Below are 23,393 nucleotides of genomic sequence, written 5' to 3'. Positions count from 1 at the left end.
AAGCAAAAAAAAAATCTACATCTGAAGTAAATAAATAGCATTGCCATAAATAGGTGCGTTAACATAGCATATTATACCTTTAAAGATCTAGAGCAAAGTGGCTCAGTGGTGTAACACTCACTTCTGGTGCAAGGGATCCCTAGTGTGATCCCACGTCATGTAAGTTTGTGGTAGACAACATCGTGCCCATGGGTTTTCTCGGAGTTCTCTCGTTTCTTTCCACATTCTCGTCCAATCTCTTTCTTCATCATGCAATTCCTCTAATTATCTGTCCCCTTTAATGGCCGTAACCATGGGAGTATAACTTAGAAATAAATAATAATAATAATAATAACTTTCAACATCTCTCCGTTTCTATAAATAGAACTACACACATCAACACATTACATTATTAACATTATTATTTTCAATAAACCTCACCGCTGCTATTCTTCTACATTTGATGTTTCAAACTGCTTCACGAAGATATCGTAATGCAAGCTCTTTGGTCTGAAAAAGTGCATTCATACGCGTGACACCAGTCTTTAGAGATACTAGAGGTGTTCAAACAGAATCTTAGTCCAGTTCCAACACTTACATTTTAAATCTGACTACTATTCATTGTACAGCTTTCTCAGTTGGACTACTCTTATAGGTACAGAAACAAGTACTTAAAAGCAAATATACAGTTATTGTCTCAAAAAAAAAAAAAAAAAAAATCAAACATTGAATTTCATTATACGACATCTAAGAACTTTTGATCGTGACTGCACAATAAATATTTTTCTGAATGTTCAACAAAGAAACAAATATTAGTTTCTTGATAGTCGTAATGCCCATAGAATCCTGAAGTTTTTGTATTTAAATAATGTTAATATTAGGTACAATTAAAAGAAGCAAATGCTTTTTCACTATTAGAATTTAATTTATCACAGTTTTTTGTAACATCTTTGGTATATTTTTTGCATACTGAATTTCGACCTGGTGGAAGTACTTGTCTCGAATAAAAATTCGAGCATAGTTCGGATCTCACTTTAAGGAGTAGGTCCCTTCTCATATAACCTCACCACAATCAACAATAAATATTCTTGCAGTTCAAATATACGAGAAGCATTAAATAGGTTATCTACCTCGGTATTCTTTTTCATTGTTGGAGAGCTGAGTACGCACGTGCAGCTAGGTACATATCATCGCATGTAAAAGAGACAATTTACAAATCTGTCGGCATTAAGTGCTTGAACTGAGAAGATAGCGAGTGCAAAAGCCGGGCGAGTCAAAAGTAAAATTGTGTGATTTGCAGCATCGGTTCCTGATAAAGTCCCTCACAAAAGAAAGAAGTCTACAGAAACCCACGAACAGATGTGCGCTATATATGGTGATGTACCCTCACACTATCAAGTGAAGTTTTGAGCCAAGCAATTTAAATGCGGAGGGTATCGACTGAAGATGACAAACGTACAGGGTAGCCTGTGGTGGCACCTTCAACGAAAATGTGCAAAGAAATGGCGACCATGATTTGCAAGACCGTCTGTTATAGCTTATGAACTGGTATTTTGACTGGCACTGTTTACAATATTATACATACATACAGTCTATTTGATATGAAAACTCAGTTTCAGGTGTATGTGCTGTGAATTCTGACAACTGAGCAAAAATCATTTAGTAGCAATTATGCCAAGAACATTTCTAGTTGTGAATTACTATGGGGTGGGGTGGGGGGTAAGACATGGGTTCACCTCCATGATCCTTAAACCACAGTCCATGCAGTGAAAATACAAGGAGTATCAAACTCCAAGAACTTTCGTGTACAACAGTCAGATTAAATTGAATAACTGCAATTGTTTATTAAGACTCAGGCATTCTTCTCGTATAATTGATGCCGCAATGTTTCCACAATTATATCTTTACACAAGACCATCAAACGCTGTGGAAAATTGTCGGTTGCTGTGTTGCAACTCTATAAAAGGCTTGTCCGCAATTTATGAAAATCACAGGCTGTCATCAAGGAACGTGACTTCATAGAATTTAATCATCCACCTTATAGAATTAGCTCCAGGTATTTTTTTTTCTGTTTTAGCACATTAAAATACCCTACATGGATGATGATGTCCTTCCAGTACTACAGTAAAGAAAGTTGTATAGCTATAACGGGGTGTTTCTCAACCAAGATGTTTTCTTCCGAGGATATTGGATTAATTGAAGTGAACTGGACCAAATGTGTTGAAATCAAACGGGCCAGCAGTGAAAAGTAATGAGTTTCACAATCTTACTAATTTTCATGCTCTGGTAGATAACTTATTGAATGCGCCTCGTATCTCAATGCTTATCGTAAGTAATTAAATTAATTATTCTCAAATTTGTTGTTCAGATAAAATACCAACCATAGTCCTGAACATAACCCTGTCAAATTCATTTAGAATGTTTAGTGTCTATAAATTCACCTTTTTAACTTAATAGAATACAGCACTAGTTTTAAGATCATTTAATGCAATTCCTATACCAATTCATTACTGAAAGGGATAAATATGGTGATCAAGCTGAAATGCAAGGAAGCAACCAAGCTTTCACTTGTGGGGGCAGAAGAACTGAACATCCCATTTCAGAATATATAAATCAGTGAAAATTATTTATTACAAAACTTAACATGAAAATAGATTCACGAAAACAAATTATAAGAAATTATAGTTCAGTGACAAAATGGTGATTCATTGCAAAAGGCCTGCATAGTAAACTCAATTGTGATATTTGCTAATATTATCTCTAAATACAACATGCACTTAGATTATATTACATTCATGAATGGAAATTCGATCACATATGAATGTGCACATTTGAAATCAACATTGGACTGGTTTATTAAACAAATGTTTGTAATACTGGTGCAAAATAAATTACACCATAGTTTTTCACTCATATGAAAAAGTGCTATTTCGGCATAAATGCTACCAGTTTGAATCCAGAATTCACGCTAGAGAAAGCTCTTTTAGATCTGAGAGTTATGCCTTGAAAAGATAATTGATTGTCGTGGGCAGATTTGGTGATAACTGGGGGTACACTATACAGCTTATCGTTCGTGCTGTGCATAAATGATTCCAAGCACATATAGTTAATATTCAACAAATTTACAGGATGTCAATTCGATTGAGCACTAATGAAACATACTGGAACAACAGTTCTGATATCAACACTATGTACTGACAATTGGATCAATTAGGAGTGAGAGGTAGACCAGATAACTTTTGGCACATTACATTTCTGAATGCATCTCAAACTGCCCAGTATTCTGTCATGTAAGTATTGTATATTTTTTAGCAGGGACTTGTACTTACAATATAAATTAAATCTACAAATGTACAACTATGAACTCTACCGAATATAAATTATTAACTCACATTAATAACTACATAAGAAACTAATTTTTTTTACAAAGCAACAATATTTACAACAGAAATAGTTAAATGTGAATTTCTTGGCTATTCTTAAAAAAATATATTACAAGGACAGTTTCCACATATACACACAAACACATTCACGCAAAATGACTAGAGATAGAAAAAATAGATATTACTATTTGTAGACAGTAATTTCTATTAACTCTTATTAATGCCGTTTAATTTCCGGGAACAATTCGTATATAAGAATTTCGAAGAGATCCTGAAAAAAAGAAATATAAAAAATTAAATTAAGAATTACACGAAGAATAATATACATCATAAAGTGTTACACATTCTTAAGTTTACTTTCTCATATTTCACAAAATATAGATGTTATCGGAGGCCAACAGTGAATGCAGTGAAGTCACGCACGTCTTGTAGTAAGATCCTATACAAATATATATATATATATATATATATATATATTAAAAATAATAACTAAACCAAAAGCTTATAAGAAAGACTAACGATATAGCTTGTGTTATTTAAGGTGGTGAACTTATTAATTTGACTTGTGAAAAGAGATGTTTTATGCAACAATCCTGTCCAAAAACTCTCCGTCTTTTCCTTTAAGAATGTAATAAATACCTCTCCAAAAATTTGCGACTCTTAAATGGTTATCCTTTTTACTTACTTCTCCCTGTTTTCTCTGCTGTTCATTTATCTGAACCACAAAGATCGTAACACTTACCACAAAAACTACAGTACAAGAAAATAACAAACACGCAAAAAAAAAAAAAAAAAAAAAAAGTTTCAATCTCTTCTTGCGATCTCTGATCAAAAAGAAATTATCTTATGGATTGAACTTCTTGTCTTCCTGGTACATTAACCACACTCATCTACTCATTAACATTTTAACTTTATCTCGTAATCTGCGCTGCCGACACGCTGGTACACATATCCCGATAACATAGATTCATCCCGCACTGATATCCATTTCAGCCTCCAGAAGTTCTTCCCTACTATTACAGCACCAGCCAATCATTCATTTCAAAACACACTGTCATTCTCCCTCTTCATGACGCTTTTTCTGTGAAATATATTACTCAAATGAATGGCAAACAATCACAGCCTTCTATTCCCATTTCATCATTATCCGTTTCGTCGACGTTCCACTACAGAGGTCATTGACTACGAAGATTAGTATTCCAAAGTTTCGTTACTCCTGCCTAACATACAAATTACATCCCCAAAGTCTCCTGCCAATAACTATCTCTTATTCCAGGATCTATTCATGATATCCTTTTGTTCCTGATACCCGCAAAAACGAAGTCTGATATTTTACGTCCTGAATAGAAAAGCCAAGCACACTATTCTTAACTCAATTAGCAAATTTCATCATCAATATGAATAATTTTTATTTTTAAAGATAACCACTACTTCTAAAGCAAGAACACTCATGGGATCACTTTGCTCCAACCTTTTCATAGATGCTTAATGCAACTAATTCTCAGCTCTGCATCACTAAGATTAATAGATTACGTATTTGCAATTTGGACTCACGGACCACACCGAAACTACCACTACAATCTTTAAACAATATGGTCCTTTTTTCTATTCATATAGTTACCTTCTTAGAAGTGAACATCAGGTTCGACAATGAGCGCTTGAGACTAACATATGCGTCAAACCCAACAATTGCCTGCAATTCCTACACTTAACGAACCCTTACCATATAAAACGTTTTTCACTTTGTTCTCCGGACATTTGTGGAACATGCATCTGCTCCACTACATACCAAACCTACGTACTCTATTTACGAGACTGACTTTTACAACTTCTCGCTCTCGCCCGCTAAATCAGTGCCAAAACCTGCCCTATTATAGATAACAGTTTTCTCGTTTTACAACCTAAAAGGGCCAAATATATCTACTCTTTCCTTCTGGCAGATGTGATTCCTACAATCTCACCTATATTCCTGAATATTCCTGTATTTAGTATTGGATTCTAAATCGGAAACATAAATCTCTCTATCTATATGCATCTAAACCACTGTTACTTCTGCGATTTCTAGACTTCCCATTTACCCATACATGAATCCACACCACAACACAATTCTGTTTTCGACCAGATCTTTAGTGTATTCAAACATTCTCAACTCAAACTCTCTTTTCTCCTTCAGAAAAAAGATAGAACATATGTATACTTCCATTCTATGTGCCAACCGTTGTAATAAATCTCTGCAATATACTTCCGTCATTGTTTCTTACTCGGCATCTTCCTTTCTTGAAGATTCACGACAGATGGTAATGTTACTTTTTCGCTTTTTTTTTTTTTTTTTTTGTGTGTATATGTGTGTGTGTGTGTGTACAATTTCAAGTGATCCTACTTATTCCTGAGTGTCTTAAAAAAAAATAGGTATGCAAGCCACATTATCTTGTTCAAGGAAAGAAGTCAATAAGGAGTATACGAGTTATGGTATCAACGAACATTTGTAAACAGACCCGCAGAAGGCTGCACGAGAGCAAGCCGAAATGACCATCTAAAATATTTAAATCCACGCATTAAGTTGGGAATTTATAATTTTTAGGCATTAACGTTATCATTTAATGCTTGGTTTACCGAGTTTTCCTACCGATTTTTTTCTCTTTTTAAAATCATAATAGTATTTTTTATGCATGTGGTTCGACAAAGTATTAAAATGTACCGAATAATACAAACTTTTGACTTAAAGTTATCATAGACTATTACAACATTCTGCTGTCTATTGTACACACTAATCATATACTCTAAAGTTTCCGTAGTTTTTTTTTTTCAAATTTACAACAGGATAGAAATTATAAAAATTAACAACGTAAGAAGAAAAGAATCCGGAAGGATCAGGAGACCACCTAATAGATTGTCATTGTATAAAAAAAAGGGGGGGGGGAGAGAATGTAATAGTGAATCTGTGAAGAATGTGGAAGAGTTAAATAGTGAATAATCTGTGGAGAATGTGGTATAGCAAATAGTTTGTAAAGAGTGTGAGACTACTGTCAATAGTCTGTGATGGGACAGGAGGATGGCCGGTTTTGGCATGAGTCGAGAGTTCGTGTGAGCAAGAATGAAGTTGGAGTATGCAATAGGCTTGTCATAAGCACTGTGAAGAATATTATTTAGTAGCATGGGGATAAAAATTAGTAAAGTACTTTTGAAGTTTGTGTGCATGTACCCGTATCCGTAAATAAAGAGTACCTTAGTTTGGAAGTAGTTATTTTTAATAGTAAAAGTTATAGCGGTATAGCAGTTCTAAGCACCGTGACTACTCCGATATGAGTCAACTTGAAATGTCACAGAAGAAAATGCACAAATATCTGAAAATATACTAACAAAAGATAAGCTTCTAATTATACAATATATATTATCCTTACGGTCATTAACTAATTGTGCAAGAGTAAATTTAGACATTTTATTGAATCCCTAATCAATGTGCCTGGAACTAGATTGTGAGTTGGGATTAGCGAGATGATGCGTTATGTTAATGTGATAATCACGGTTTACTGAAATAAGCAAAATGTACATACATGAATAAATTGAAGCAAATTATGATAATCAAATCTTGTGTGGGATATATAATCCTAACAGAAAAGCTTTTAAAAAGTATTATTAAGATAGAAAATTGAGAACATTCATTTAGATTAGCATTTCTTTTTCTACGTTCAATTCTGTACAGAAAAACGGTTACATGATAAATTTTTAAAAATGACATTCCATACAATAAAGATGAAGTATTCAAAGCTTATAAACGAACTGTTTTAAATAACGTATTTAAAGTAATAATACCAATAAAAGAATAACATAACAGTTCCAACTGTTATCTCGGTTGTCCAACAGTTTGTGTTATTTGGCATAGCTACTCCGATACTATTCAACTAGTAAATTTTCTGATTTTTGAGACTCACAAATTGTGATTACAATATTTAGTAGATGTGTCGGAGAACGTTACAATATTTAGTAGACGTGTCAGAGAACGAAGACAACAATTACACTGCTGGCAAAGGAACTGCTCTATCGGTGCAATGTATCAATCTTCTCTGCTTTATATAGTATGTACGGGTGCCCAAAAGTAGGTATACACCCCGGAGTGATGAAGTGTAACATTCTAGTTTATGGGTTTATTTGCTTCGATTGTTCCGGGCTTAAGTTATAAGTAAAAAGACGTCAAGATCAAATAATAAAGAAACTAGGTCTACCTGTTTAATAACAATAAGAAATGATATAAAAACGGGACGGAAGTGTATACCTACTTTTGGGCCACCCTGTATATATTAACTGAATTTTGAAAATTAGCATTTTCTGAATGTTAACATACATTAGTTATACCAGATTAAACTTACTGCTTGCTTCTTATTAAATTACAATGCAATTATGTTTTCCAGTTGAGTCTAGCAGATCTAATGATCGGAATAAGGAGGTGATATAACGTATCTTAGAGAAATGTGTATTTGAATATGTATACATTTGTTATCTGAATATCTTCAAATGCAAAGCGAGACATGTAATAATAGAATGTTTCCGTGGTAACTAGCAAACAAATGAGCTCTAGAAATTAGAGAAGACACGAATACAAGGTTTGCAATTATACTTTGTAAGGGAGAGTTTGAGATTTTTGCTTACTACGTAATATTTACTTATTTTGGAAGTTGAAACTTATCGACCGTTTTAATCGCCGAGTCTACATGAGAAGTGGACCTACAGTTTAAAGTAGGACTCGAATCAGTATAATGCGTTCAATGCTCTCTCATCGTGAATCGAATTCGGGACCACGTGCAACAAAGACTCACACACCAGCCACTTAGACTAGAGCGGAGGACTTACTTAATGCAGAGTATCCCGGTATTTCCAGAATTCATTATTATCACACGATCTTCCTGGTGAAAGAAATCAAGGAAGAGTAGCAACTCGTTCTAAGAATTGCGCATTTCTTGCCTTCAACTTCCTTACGGCTATACATACTACGGATTCGCATTTACACTTATGAAAACACTCAAACCATCAGTTTTCTTTTTCATTGGTTTCTTGAAGTTACGTACAATTCGAACGCCAATAACAATTTTATGAGCTGTGCCGATAATCAAGAGCTTAGTTTGAAATACAGGAGAAAACAGGAAATCAAGGAAGAGTAGCAACTCGTTCTAAGAATTGCGCATTTCTTGCCTTCAACTTCCTTACGGCTATACATACTACGGATTCGCATTTACACTTATGAAAACACTAATGATCAAACCATCAGTTTTCTTTTTCATTGGTTTCTTGAAGTTACGTACAATTTGAACGGCAATAACAATTTTATGAGCTGTGCTGATAATTAAGAGCTTAGTTTGAAATACAGAAGAAATCAGGATTAACTTACATAAAAAAGTTGTTTATTTAAACGAGAATCCTGTAGCGTCTCGAACACTTTAATGACTCCTCGTCTTGCACTTTGCTGCCCAACTAGATTACTCAACACTTCAGGAATATTGTTGAGCACTTGCTCCCTGGCTTCACACCTAAAGAAAACATCATCATACTAGCAAAGTCTTAAAATAATACTTCACTAGAAAAACATGCTTTTATTTCACTTTCAATTCTAAGCATTGATAACTGCAGAAACTTGTACAAGAAGTTACTTTTACGTTTAAGGGTTATATACAATTACTTTCCTTTAATCATTCTAACAATCCTTCAAATAGTAATTGCTAGTATTTTACCATGTTCGTTAAGAGAAATTTTATTCAAACACTGATTAATTTTATGAACCATAAATAAATTTCTAACAATAGAACAGGCTAGTAAGTTTTCCATATTTTTTTCGATATATCTTAGTATAAAAGAGTACATGTACATATATATATATATATATATATATATATATATATATATGCCAATATTCACAAATGAACTGAGTGGAATAAACAATATTCAACAAGATATTCATAATTGACATTTGGTGTCCAACGCCAACTAACTAGAGAAAACGTGTCAAACATTAAAGTTGCGGTTTGTAATTTATTGACATGTTTGAAATTTTTCGGTTATTATAAATAAATAAATATTATGTTAGAATAAATAAATAAATAACTCTACGAACTAATCGAATTGCATTTGAAGCACGAAGTATGGGTAAGAGTAGCGCTCCGATTCGAAACATAACGTTACAGACGTTACTGCATCAATATAGCTAATAGCTATCGATTCGCTCAATAGGCGCTAATGGTATATTAAGATTTACTCCTCTTCATTGTTTCAGATATGTTCATTGTTACAGACATCGAAATTCATATTAGGAAAATCAGACTTCTTGTAGCAATGCTAAAAGGTATTTCCTTAAGACAATGGACAGTGCGATTAAAATGACCGTTCATTATTGGCAAATTGTACAGGAATATGCAAGTATATGCTCAGTGTACGAACAGGACATGCGCAATACGTATTAGGATTGAACTACCTAATTGAAAATATGGAAGTCAGCGAGTGATCTTTATTGGTTGCGGTGTTTCTGCTGGTGATTTACAACAGACACTACTTGCCACACGAGTAATATGCGTTGTGATCAAAGATGTGATGATTGTCGTTATCCAATAACTTGCTCAGAATATTACGTTCGTTCGTCTTAAGAATCTGAATTACAAAGAATAATACGTATTTATCAAGAACACAGAATTCAACAGATTAGTACATAGCTAACACCCTGATCAAATCTATCAAACGTGCAGCTCGTCAGATCACAATATATTTCAATTATCTCGTATACTCGTATACCACTTTTGGAACGATGTTTTACCCAATTTATAGTTGGGCATTTCAGAGTATGTTGACAAAAGGCACAATACACCTTTAAACTTTCATGCGTTTTCCTCATACAGGGGGGAGGGTGTGATGGACAACTAACGTTATTATCATTGTGAATCTCTTGTTGAGTACTGCCAATTCCGCTAGATTTTATCATGGTGTTTTTACTGTGGCAATTATGAATATCTAAACATGATGATGAAAAAGAAATTCGAAACAAATATACAAGATAATTAGTTGCTATAACTGCAAACCTGTTCTACTTTTCTTCTAAATTTTACCTTATTTCTCTTTAGTTTTGAAATGCTCCTGAGGATGTCTACCAGAAAGAATAAATAATTACTACAAGAATTCTGAACAAAATTAACGTATTTTTACACTTCATGTTTTTGTGCTGTATCTTGATGATAACAAACTCCGCATTTTCCTTACCTGGTTTTAAGTTTCTGTTCTTCTGTTCGGGTTTGAGGAGGTTCTGCAAGCTGTCCGTTTGGCCACCACGACTTAATAAATAACTGGATGTAATAGTGTAACATGGGTTCCGAAAACAGCCAAGCTACTGTTTCTCTAACTTGCCTGTTAAAAATAAACAAACAACATACTACTTGAAACATGTGACTTTTTGAAAAGGACAACAAGAAGTTATACTAAAACCTACTCACAATTTATATTAGGTGGAATTTTAAAATTAAAAAAGGACTTTCCGTAAGGTTACGAAGGTTATCAGCAAATCTACATACACAGAGTGTTTCAAAACAACACCGACAACGTTTGGGAGGTGATTCCTGACACCAAGATAAGACAAAAAGTATAGACCAACCTGGGTCTACAAATGCTTCCTTTCGAAGTTATAGGCTGCCGGAAACTTGAAAAAATGAATTTTAAAGGTCCATAGCTCCAAAACTGTGGGACCTACCGTAGGCGGTTCAACTTTACTTAGCAACTAATATGTGTGCTATCCAAAAATACATGTTTCAGAATCCTACGGTACTCATGCAACTATTTTTATAGAGGGAGTTTGGCTATCGGCACATAATTTGAAGTACCTCTACAAAAATTGTTGCGGAAGTACCACAGATTCTGAAACATGGATATTTGAATAGGACACATATTAGTGCCTAAGTAAAGTCTTGACCCAACTACGGTAGGTCAAACAGTTTTGGAGCTATGGACCTTTAAATTTCATTTTTTCATGTTTTCGACAGCCTATAACTCCGAAAGGAAGCATTTGTGCATCCAGGTTGGTCGAAAGTTATTGTCTTATCTTAGTGTCAGAAATCATCTCCCAAACTGCTTAACGAACACGTGATGTTTTATATTTTCCATCTAGGTTCCTGAAATGCCATCATCCCTAGTCTAGTGGTTCGTGTGCGTGTGTGTGCCTTTGGTGCACAAAGTCACGGGTTTGGTTCCCGCTGGGAGAGTATCGAACACATTATAGTGATACACATTCCACTTTTAAGTATAGGTCTTGGCCTATATATGCTCGCCGCTGACCAATGGCGTACATACAAATCAAACAACCAATTAAATCGACATTCCAAAGTCAACTTCTTGCATAGGCGACGAACTTAGAAGAAACTACATTAATAAAAGGAGACATGTATACTGAGTTGCATATTTTAGTCTTACCAGCTCCAAATGGTGCTAAAATCAGATCAATTCCGATCCCGAAATAAGCTTCCGTTTTTGACCAAAGCTAGTTTAATATTCCAATGCTTTTGAAAACTTAAGAATTCGAGCTTTCATCTCGGGCCAATCTTCTTCTAGCTGAAAAATTTGCACGTAGGAAAGTTCTCACAAACGGTCGAATATGACCAAGAAATGTCATTGTATTTTGAAATTTACTACCTGAATAGACGATTTGCTACTAGTAAATTTTCAAGTTTACTAACAATTAGTCTACTAAAGATAGTTTTTAAATATGGAAGGTTCAAAATGAAGCCTAGGATTAACAATAAACTGAAGTTAGAAGTACAAGACTATGCTGGTTTCGTTATATAACAATGAGGTTAAACGAGTAAATATGCACTAGAACGCATTTCCGAATTATCTACGTATTTAAATTATTTACTATCACTCCTTTTCAGTTTTACTTAACCGGATTTTATTTGAGTCATACAAATGCGTGGAAACAAAACTTTCTACATACATCAAACGCCACATATTGCTTACCTGTTAATGGTCCTTCCGTAAGTGATTTGTACAAATGTAATTAAAGTTTTCCGTAACCACCGAAACACACCTCTCAAATCGAAGACTTCTCCCAAAAGAGCGTATAAAGGTTCGGCTATTGCATCTTTGGCAATCTCCACACGGGTAACGTCCCCATCGTCAAGAAGTAGAAGATCGTCATCGTCACTTTCTCTACTACTGTCCTTCGTATCTGATCCGCCGGAGCTTCCACTACAATAAATTAAAAATGTATCACTTTCCTTACTTGCTCAGAATTCAGCAAAGCACATTTAATAAAGTCAAACAAGAGACAATTATTTGCAATAACATTGTAGGATATATCGTATACAAAACTTTATCACCATCTTTTATTGATTGATTGTATGTGTTCAACATCTATTATATATTATTATTAGAGCCGGATATTTATGTAATATCAAGCCCTGAAGTATATACATAAATATGTAATAAAATGTCTGAAATAAGTAAAAAAATGTAACTTCATACTGAAATATGTACTATAAATATTTATTTTTAAAATTAATTATTTTTACTTTTTTTTTAAAATTTCTTTCCTCACAAAGGGATATGTTTATTTTAAAAGGACTTACAAAAACTAAGGTTTCAATAATAGAATGCTTACATTAAGTGTTCTTGATATTCTGCAATGTACATTCAGATATTAGCCACAGTTTGAATATATTTAATTATTTAATTTATAATATGTCACCAACAGCTACATTTCAAAAAGTTCAGCAGGAAATCTTCGTTTCCCACATTTTTTTCACTCAAAAAGCACTTAGAAAAACCCAAGTTACCTTTAATCTTGGGGTAGGCACTGTTTGAATATGTTTAATTATTTAACTTACAATATATCACTATGTAAATTTCCAAATTTTCAGAAGTAAATGTTTGTCGCCGATTAGACAATATGTTTTTGTATGCAGAAAAACTTGTCTCTACGTCGCAAGAAGTAACTGGAGCATACTTTAGGAGATTAATGTGGCTGGGATAAATATTATTAGGAGGATAAACTGTCTCACTCTTGAGAATGCGGCTCACTGTCAATAAGCTGTTGTAACAAGGGTTCCTTTCAGTCATTGCGTCGAAATATCTCTCACATCTCCTCCGACAGCAAGCACTTTTTTCTTGCATCCTCATATATATCCATGGCTTAATTTTGTGATATTTGAATTATTCAAGTGAAAATTTGCAATATTATTTTTAAGATGTTTTAGCATTATAATTGCTTAACTTTTTAACTTTAGCTCTAATGTTATAGTTAATTAACAAATATTTAATTTTAGAGAATGGTGATTGTACATTTTAGCATATTTAGATATTCAGCGTTAAAAAGTACAAAAAACTGTATGGAAGATATGTTCAAGGAAATTGAATTCTAAACTATGGAACGGTTGTTCGGTCTATTTTTTTCTTATTAATTCGTTTGATTACTTTCACTTGTGAAAATTCTTTTCGAATCATTCACTTTCATTAACCATCCGCTTTCATTAGCCTACAGGGTATAAATGTCGCAGGTACAACTGATTTTTTATATATATATATATATATATATATATCTTTGATGTGTTGAATTTTAGAATCGTATATATTGTGAAATATGACAACTAAAAATAAATACAGGAATAAATACTCTTTTTCTTTTCTAAATTTTCAGACATTAAAGGATATGTATATAAAGTTTCTGTTCTTCATGAATAAAAAGTCTTCTACTTACCTCTTAAATAGAGTTGAAAACGAGAATCTTGATTTCTTCGGAGATGGTAGTGCTTGTTTAAGATGCTCGGAGCTGGGACTTAGGAATGCATACAGTGCTTCACTTTGGTTTAATCTATCGTCTTCCATAACAATCTGGAAAGTCATTCATTTCTTTGATAAATAAAAATTTATTTTATAAAACTTCCCCATTACTTCCCTCCTTCTACTTCCAATAATGGTTAAAAAAATTCAAAACTTCAATAAAGTATTACTAGATGTGTAGATATTAACGAAAGAGGAAACACCCGATTTTTAACACACTAAATTGTCTACAGATGTGGATTCAGTAATGTACAAAGAGTGGAAAAGTGACTGACTGGACCGAGACTCAAACCTGGGACCTCCGGCATACTGTGCCGATACGTCACGAAGAATAACGACTGCACCATTTAAAATGAATTTTTGAACACAGGACTTGGATCGAGTTTGGCTTTTATAATTTTATATCTATTCAAATATGCATCCTAAGGGGAAAAGAGGGGGGTCAAATATAGCTTTCAAATATTTTTCATAAACCCATTGTTTCCATACGAAGAATGGGCATTTCAGCTAGTACATTATATATACAGTGTTCGAATCTATGACTATACTTATAATATATCGGCTACTCGATAGACCAACAATTAAAAAGGATGGTTCATTGGTTGGTTGAATTCATATTAAAATCTCTTTTGAGCATCAATCCTTTCTGAGACTGGTCGTACAGTTTAAAGTGATATCCGAACCCTTACTCGTCTTTGTATTTAAGGCAAGTACCTCACAGGGAATCGAACCCGGGCCAGCGCATACAAAGCAAGCGTGTTAGCAACTCGGCCATAAAGAGAGAGAAAAAGAAAACGAAAAGACGATGAAGACACCCACAGGAAAAGCAATTTATTTTATTTATTTATTTATTTTTTTTTGAAATAAATTAATATATGCTGACACTGTAAAAGATAATTGCTTATATTGATGTCTAGTCACCGTGTTTTAAAACTAACAGGAAAAAAATAAAAATAATTTTAAACTACTTGGTGCTAAATTCAAATACCGTATAGACTTTTTTGTTTACTTCATATTATTATTATTATTATTATTATTATTATAAAGTTCTATTATATTCTTTAATACTCTACTAATATATAATACTTCCGATATAATGTTCTATATAATATTTTAAAGTGAATTATCGCATTGAAAGCGTTTAAAAGCGTTGAAAGACAGATATTAAACCATCCATTAAATTCCTTTGTGTAAAAATGTGTCTACTGTAGTAGATATCTAGCTCTTACCTCTAGATATTTCTGGATTTGTGCTTGAGCTTTTTCTAAAGAATTCTTCTCATTGCCTTTTCCAAAATGAAATTTTCCTGGCATTGATGGAAGCTCCAGATTTTTTACCGTCGATCCCAGTTGACTAAAATGAAAGAAAAAAAAAGCTAATGATGAAGTTTCGTAAAGAAGTCAGTAGGTGAACTGCAGTGAACTGCATCATTATCAGTAACTGAACTGTATCATTACAAGCATCATTTACAAATACTCTAAAGATTTCACTATACGCACAGCAACATCCTTTAAGAGTAATTTTTTCTACGACGACTTATATTCAGTCCACATTTACATTGTACTTTTAGTAATTGACTAATTCCTTGTAACAATCAGAAGAGAGAAGAATGTGAAAAGAAGTTGATTGCCAAGAAAAAGAACGAGGAGGGTTAAAAGCTGAAGAAAGACAAGAGTTGGAAATCAGGTAATTAAAGAAATAAAATGATTATGACATGATTTGGCAAGAACTGCATTTTGATAATATAGTCAGCACAAAAAAACAAACTACACTTTTATTCTTGAAAGTCAACACTTATGTTTGTCCTTATTCAAGCTAAGATCATGTCAATACCTTTTTGAACTTCTTAGTGATAATGGCAAGTGACTAATCTTTGCAATGGTGACAACATTTGACTCATTAACAGTCCACGTGTGACTCTAATGCCTCTTGAACAGTTTTATTGCTAATAAAAAAGTTGGTTTAGTTTGTTAACTCTACTATAGAAAATGATTTACGTAAGACGAAGGAATAAAAAGCAATGGGTGGGAATTACAATTGATAAAGTATTAAAAATCTTACACCAATACGAAGAAGTTAGAGTAAAGTAAAGCTGCAGTGTATGGAAACGTCACAATTTGTGGCAAGTGACTTGTTAGTGACGACAAGATATCTTGTGATAATGATCTCTTTTCAATGTCAATATCATACACATTTAATTACTTGAAAGTACACAGCCCATAACATACTTGTTACTTTACAGTTAATAATACCATGAACACTATAAGGAAGAAAACAGAAAATAAATCACAAAAGGAGTATACAATCCAGTCATAAGAAAAAGAATGTACTCTGAATTAAACAGCAATAATCATACATAGTCATGAGGCATTAAATTTTATATCATGCAGAAGTTTAACAAATTTAACTGTTTCAATTGAAAGCACATCTATCCTATCAGTCAATTTGTTATAATGTCAAGCATAATTATAGTGGATGAATATGTATGAGTTGAGCTTCTAAAGCTACATATGTAATATATATATATATATATCTTGATTTCTGGTACGATATCTTGGTACATGAGACTTACAAATCAGTCACTGAACTTGATTTAAATGGTTTATTATATACACTAGCAGAACAATCGTTCTTCGCACGGGCGAATACGTTTCATTTTGGACAAAAAGGGGTGAGTTTGGATTTAGAAGGCATCTGAAGTGTCACTGTTCGTCTCAGCGAACCCAAAACTATGATTTCGACATTAATACGGAAGTGTCAGTGTTCATCTCAGCGACCTCGAAAACTTTGGATTCAACACTAATATCGGTAATTTTCGATCATTTTTAAAAATCTCCCCTCCTGCCTCTTCCCTAAGTTGCACCGTCAAATTGAAATGATAAAAAAGCATCCAAGCCTCGAACCTAATCTATGTACCAAATTTGATCGAGATAGGGCTCGTGGTTCAAGAGCTATTAAGTTTTATTTATTTTTATTTATCTTCCCCTCCCCCTTCTCTCCGTTGTGCCGTCAAAGTGAAATGATTAAAACACTCCCAAGCCCGAACCTCTTCTATGTTCAAAATCTGATCGAAATCGGTCGGGTGGTTCTAGAATTATCAACTTACAAACATACTGACTTTCATATGTATATATATAATAGATACACCTCGAAAATTTGTTTTGAATTATCACAATTGATTAGATGTCTCTCTTAAAACAGTAAATTCAAATTACTGACGCCTACAACACAAACCACAATTCTGAAGATAAATAAGAACTTCACATATCATTAAAGGGCTAACTTCTTATTCAGTGGGGCAGAAGTATATAATTTGGAATGAACATACCGACACTTCCAAAAGTTCGTATTGATTCTGCAAATGCATAAATCAATAAATTCGGATCTAATTATGTGACACAACTTTCAATAATTTCTCACGAAACTGCTATTCTTTCCCCTTATATCATAATGACATGAAACTTAAACGGTCAAAATTTACTATTATATTCCAGTAAGTAATCTTCAGATTAAACATATCGATTCGAACCTACACCTCAAAATTCTCGATTAAACACATTAACTAAAAATGATGGTCAACTCCTAAAAGAAAATTTATTTCAGATTTTTAAAAAATTCTGCATCAAAACTTACAGTTCAGTTATACTTTGTATGTCTGTTAATTAATAATTCATCAATTTTTCTTACCAAAGTTTTCGATGAAGTTCCTGGAAGTCTGTAAGTTTACGCTGAACTACCCATCCAGTGGAAATGCCTTCGCCATCACTGTCATCTTCTAAGATATGAACGACAAGGACAAACTGAGGAGATTCCTTTTCATCTGGTATCTGGAAATCGTAATGATTCATAAACTTAATTATATATAATGTAGATTTTAACATTTTTGTTACATATGTTATGTTTAACAAAATATCATTGACTTAGTTTGACTGCATATTTATGTTTACTACGTACAAGGAAGCATACAAAATCACGAGTTTATATCAAGTTGCTCACAAAATAATGGCAAATCTGAAGGATAATGTATCGAACATAGCACCTTAAATTCAAAATAGGCTTCTCTAGCAGTTACATATTTTAATTTTAGTTTTAATTAATATTAGTCAACTAAAAGTTATCTAAAATTCTGGAAACAGAACACTTAAATAATAACGTTAATGTGATACTAATTATTTTATTTATGACCAAAGAAATATAAAAGAATCGCCGTTGCACGCATGATCACGTCAGTGCACGACGACAGGCACTTGTAGACGTTTTTATCTTAAAGGTTTCTACGAATATCGTCTAAGTCGCCCACAACTTTTGAAGTCCCTATCGCTCTTTTCTTCCGTTCAGGGTTATCTTTGTATCCGAGATTTACAGAACCAACTCTTTAATATTATAATTTTCATTTCTCACTACTTAAAAGTGAAAGCGTAGCCCTACCTTCTCTTTTATTGCGATTTTGTATCGTTTTTCAACAAGTTACGTTACCCACATGGTTATCGAATTACTTCGTGATAAAATTCTGCTCTTTAGGTGCAAGGGTTCTAAAACTGAAAATCTGAAAACTGACTTCTTGATAAACTTGTTGGTTTTATAGCTAGAAATTCTTGCAGAGATTTCTTTATTGTATGTCTTAATCTGCTGAAAAAAGACTATATATAGTAAGTGGTTAAACCGTTAAGGGTAACTCTTTTGATGCAATAAACAAGGTAGATCTACGCTATCGCTTTTGATATAGTATAAAAATAAGTCAATTACTTTCTTTAAATAATATTCTATATTCAGTCAATTTTTGAGACATTTGCTGGTTTATACTTCTAGCGTTAATCAATTTCAACCAAATTTCAGCTTTGATCCTTACTGATTTCAATCAATTTCGCAAGCCACCTAAGTAGACCATTAATTAACTTCAACACAATTTTGGTACAAATTGGGCATGTCATTTCCGAGGAATAGAAGTTCATGTTCATTTCGGCTTTTGGCTTTTCTTAAGCAACTCTTATCTCCGAATCTTTGCAGTATAAGAAAGACTGTTTGGTGTTATGGTTTTGTTTTAAGATTATTTTTTGTAAATTTGTCGGTTTCGATCTTTGCTCTTGATCGAACTCAATCAAATTTGGTAGGCACCTAATTAGAGTATTAATGGCTTTCATGCCAATTTCGATCCAAATCAGTTCTTCAGGAGCAAAATTAAATGTCAGTTTCGGTCTTTTAGCCTTTCTTGATCAACCTCCTCTCCGACCCCTACAACACCGCTAAGATTGTTTCGTGTTGTGAAGGACCCAACAGCCTTGCTGTATTCTGTAAGCTTAATTACCATACTGAGATAAAAGATTTATTCATAATCACTAGGGCAACCCAAAAGCATAAAAAGCATAACAGAAATTTACATATATGGTTGGTACCTTGAGCATGGTTGTGGTTGTCTAAGGGTCCAGAAGATACTAATTTTAAAAGCATAATTTTAGAAAATAAAAAAAAAAGCATAAAGCATAATTTAAAATATATAGCACAATTTTTGGAAAATTCTGTTTAACTGCAAGTTTAACATACTATATTAATATTTTTTAAAACCAATATTTATAATGAAAAATCATTGAGATCATAACAATGCAACAATGAAAAACTTATTTTTATTTCTGTAAACTTTTCGGTGTAATCCTTTGATGTGAAGAAAAGAAAAACGGGAAAGAAGAAAAAATGTCCGTCAACAGTGAATAATACACAAGAACTCCACACTATATTGTCATGTGTACTTCTTGAACTTGAGCACTTTCTGTACTTTTTGGTGGCACCTTTTACTTTCCCTTTCTGTATATATGCACCTCTAAGGCGCACACAAATGATAAAAAACTGACTCCAAATAAAATGAAATGAAATCTTTGAGTTTTACGTCCCACAGCTTAGCCGGCTAGACTAAAGGAGACGGTGATGATGAAAAATTAGGGAAATGGTGGAATGAAGAGTAAAGCATTTCTCTTTACAGTGCATTTAGTAGAAAGTTCATTAAATATGAAAGAAACTGGTTGCATAAAATATTAATAAATAGGTCAAGATATTTAGAATATTTAATGTATAGTAAACATTATACGCGATTAATGTAAAACAATGGCTAAAATTAACAATAAAGCATAATTTGGAAAAAATAAAGCATAATTTGGAAAAAAATAAAGCATAATGTGGGTTGCTCTAATAATCACTATTTTAGTGCTTAACTTTACAAAAATCCAGTCGTGATCTGAGAAAAACAAGAATTTGTAAAATCTGTAAAATCATTCTTAACAGCTGTTGAAAACTAGTAAGTAAAGCAACAGACTAATTAATTTTGCTATCGCAGTCTACAAAACACGAGAATGTTCTTATTTCCTAGAGCACAAACCTCTGAGGTGCTTGATCGTAGTGACGTCATTTTCTTTAATCGAACAAAACCAACAGACATCAAGCATCGAGGAGGATATCGCTTTTAATCAGAAGCGTGTGCGTTTGGGTGAGGTCTCGACCATTAAAGGAACAAGAGATCGTCTCTGGCCTAAAGTACCAAAGATTCCTTTGTCTAAGTACATCGTGGCCAAAACAGATAGCCCAATGTGGAAGTGAAGAAGAACGTAGTTTACTCAAACTGAACAACCAGCCATAGCACCGTTAGCATTCAGTCAGCCAGCCATAACCTATAGCTGCTATTAGTTTAAGCCACTCCGGAGAAAGAAATGAGTAGATCCAGCAAGAGTCTGTAAGCTGTCTGTCCTACCATAGCCCAGGAAGTCGTCAACCCGACACTAACGACATACATTGAAGAAGACTAACGAATCACTGGTATTGGTAGAAGTACTGTGCTCGACTACCTATCCTCTAAGCTAATCCATTTTCTTTAACCGGTTTACCTTTCATCCCATTCTAGTCTGTTTTCGTAATTTTTCTAAGACATGATTCATTTAAGCGTTCTTAAGCGAATAATTTCAGTACCAACTTAAAAGTTCTAGGCGCGGATTGTCAATTCCTATCTTCAAACATCCCCTTGCACTAAGTACAATCGAGTTTCGTGGACTAACAATCCCCGACATCCACAGTGTTATCGTTTCTACCTTCAGATTAAGTTTTAGTCATCTCTCAGTCCTTTGACTTTGACTAAAGTTAACTCTGTACAGTTCGAATCAAATTTAGTAGAGGCTCTACGATCTACAATGATTTTTTTTTTGTCGATTTTAATCGAAATTAGTTCTCACTCCTAACATACTAAAGTTCACATGGTCTTTAGCATTGACCAAATTTGGTGTTGATCTCACCCAATAATAACTAAATTGGACAGGCTACTTAAACAGGACATCAATAAACTTTGTTCTTTGATGGGTAGATAATTCATAACAAATAAAAGTTAACTTCGGTTTCACTCTATGGATTTGATTAAACTTAGCTTTTGTTGGTTAATCCCGTCTCCAAATTCTGCAACACATATATCTATCTATTTTCAAAAAAATTATGAAAAAAAATGTCGGTTTCCATCTACTATGTTTTCAATGTTTATCCTATGCTTTGTGATTAATATACCCTTTTTACGAATTTTAATCATCACTTCTGTGTTTTGTGTCTCTTTGTGATAATGATTGCTGACCTGCTTGTTTCGAAGTAGCTTGAACTAAACATTTTATGTTAGAAGAAAACATGTTTGGTGTTACTGAATTCACTGATACTACCTCATGTTTTTTGACGTTCAAATGACGAAGGGAGCCATAAGCTCCTGAAATGATGCCCAAGATAAATTCTACAGGCACAATACCAGTGGGTACGCTAATTATTTACAAAGAAATTATATTTTTCTAACAAATCAAAACCTTTTGAACCTAGTAATTTTCATTCCCTTTTTGGTTGCAAAGCTCCCTTAATATAAGATTGGTAAGGAGAAGAATGTTAGAAAATCTAACATTTTATGTTTAATCAGATCTTCTCCTCCTCCACCCACTCCCTTCCGCAAAGAAGAACTCTCTTACTTAAACACAAAATTACAATTTCTTTTCTGGATGATGGTTGCATTACGGGCAATCGAAATGTTAGTTTAAAGAAAGCTTAATTTGCAACATAAGGGTGTATTTCAAAGTTTATAAGAATGTATCAAAATAATAATATGAATGAAGAGGCAGAGACAGAAATGAATGTACAATTGTCAAACTAATAGATCTACTAAAAATGACAACCTGTCATACATAAAAGGACTTTTTTGCTAATCAAGTTTTTCATCCAAAGATTTGCTTGCTAATCATATTTTTTCTACAAATAAAAGTTGGTACGTACTTCTGCCGACTGAACAATAGCCCTCCATCGTCCAAGATGCTCTCCCCAGGCCTCTGTTCGAGATAAATGAGCTTCTAGCTGTCTTTTTTCTCCTTCAAGCCATTCCACTTCCTTTTCTAGAATTGAGAGTACTCGAGATTCAGGTTTTAATGAAGTCCGTAGTGCTTGAAGAGCCTGTAAAATTTAAATATCATTGTACACACTTATATTTGTAAAATGTATAGTTGCATAATTGCAACGGTTATATTTATATAATTATAAATATCATTGCATGGTGTACGTATAATTGTATATGTATTGTATAATTATAAATAGCATTGTAGAACGTACGTAAAATAAACTACATATAGTTTACATTATACGTAGTATTACACTACTTACCTCAGTCACAAATTTTACTGCAAAAGATCATTCCATGCAATTCTATGGTATAAGCGTAAATAATGCACATCACTCAGTATTTTTATTTATCTGTAAGTCTTTCAGATATAGTTTTGCGGCAGTTTTCGACATCCATGCATCTTTCCAGAAACTGCTCGAAACATCTCACAATGACTCTACTCCACATTTCTTGAAAGATTCATTGTTGAAGATGAACTATGGTTACAATTCTGCGATGACGAAAACTAAGTATTCACAATGGTGGTTGCAGAAATCTTCACTATCAGTTAAAACAAGGCGTGATTCAAACATGAAAGGCGATATCATCTTGACTTTCTGTTTTTAATCATGGAGATGTTGGCTAATACGAACACACTCCAAAAGATCAGATTTGTTTCAGAAATGGAAACATTGATATAAATATGTGAAAAATCTTCTTTGAAGAAGACTATGTAATACTGTCCCATATTACTGTTTTCATAGTACCAGATTAAACACTTTCCTCTTGATATCACCTATATAATTTATCGTATTATTTCGCAATACTTATGGAATAACATTATAACTTAATCAAAT

The 23,393-nt window shown here is 33.3% G+C and overlaps 1 protein-coding gene across 4 annotated transcripts in view; it reads right to left on the bottom strand.

The window, feature by feature from the left end:
- Window positions 1-1,012: 1,012 nt before the first annotated feature.
- snz (sorting nexin snazarus) overlaps window positions 1,013-23,393 on the bottom strand; it is a 107,845-nt gene continuing 85,464 nt past the window's right edge. For all 4 annotated transcript variants that reach the window (XM_081751904.1, XM_081751905.1, XM_081751906.1 and 1 more), the window contains 8 exons: window positions 22,437-22,610; window positions 17,850-17,989; window positions 15,392-15,515; window positions 14,080-14,213; window positions 12,342-12,572; window positions 10,599-10,742; window positions 8,746-8,884; window positions 1,013-3,633 (listed from right to left, as the gene is read on the bottom strand). In XM_081751904.1, coding sequence (XP_081608030.1) covers window positions 3,580-3,633; window positions 8,746-8,884; window positions 10,599-10,742; window positions 12,342-12,572; window positions 14,080-14,213; window positions 15,392-15,515; window positions 17,850-17,989; window positions 22,437-22,610 — 1,140 coding nt within the window. In that variant the 3' untranslated portion in view covers window positions 1,013-3,579. The remainder of the gene's footprint in view (window positions 3,634-8,745; window positions 8,885-10,598; window positions 10,743-12,341; window positions 12,573-14,079; window positions 14,214-15,391; window positions 15,516-17,849; window positions 17,990-22,436; window positions 22,611-23,393) is intronic.

This window comes from Thermobia domestica, chromosome 3 (genome assembly GCF_964235325.1).
Source record: "Thermobia domestica chromosome 3, izTheDome1.hap1.1, whole genome shotgun sequence".
NCBI classification, from domain to species: Eukaryota; Metazoa; Arthropoda; class Insecta; order Zygentoma; family Lepismatidae; genus Thermobia; species Thermobia domestica.
The sequence above is the reverse complement of the archived record's forward strand: the minus strand, read 5'-3'. Positions and strand labels throughout refer to the sequence as shown.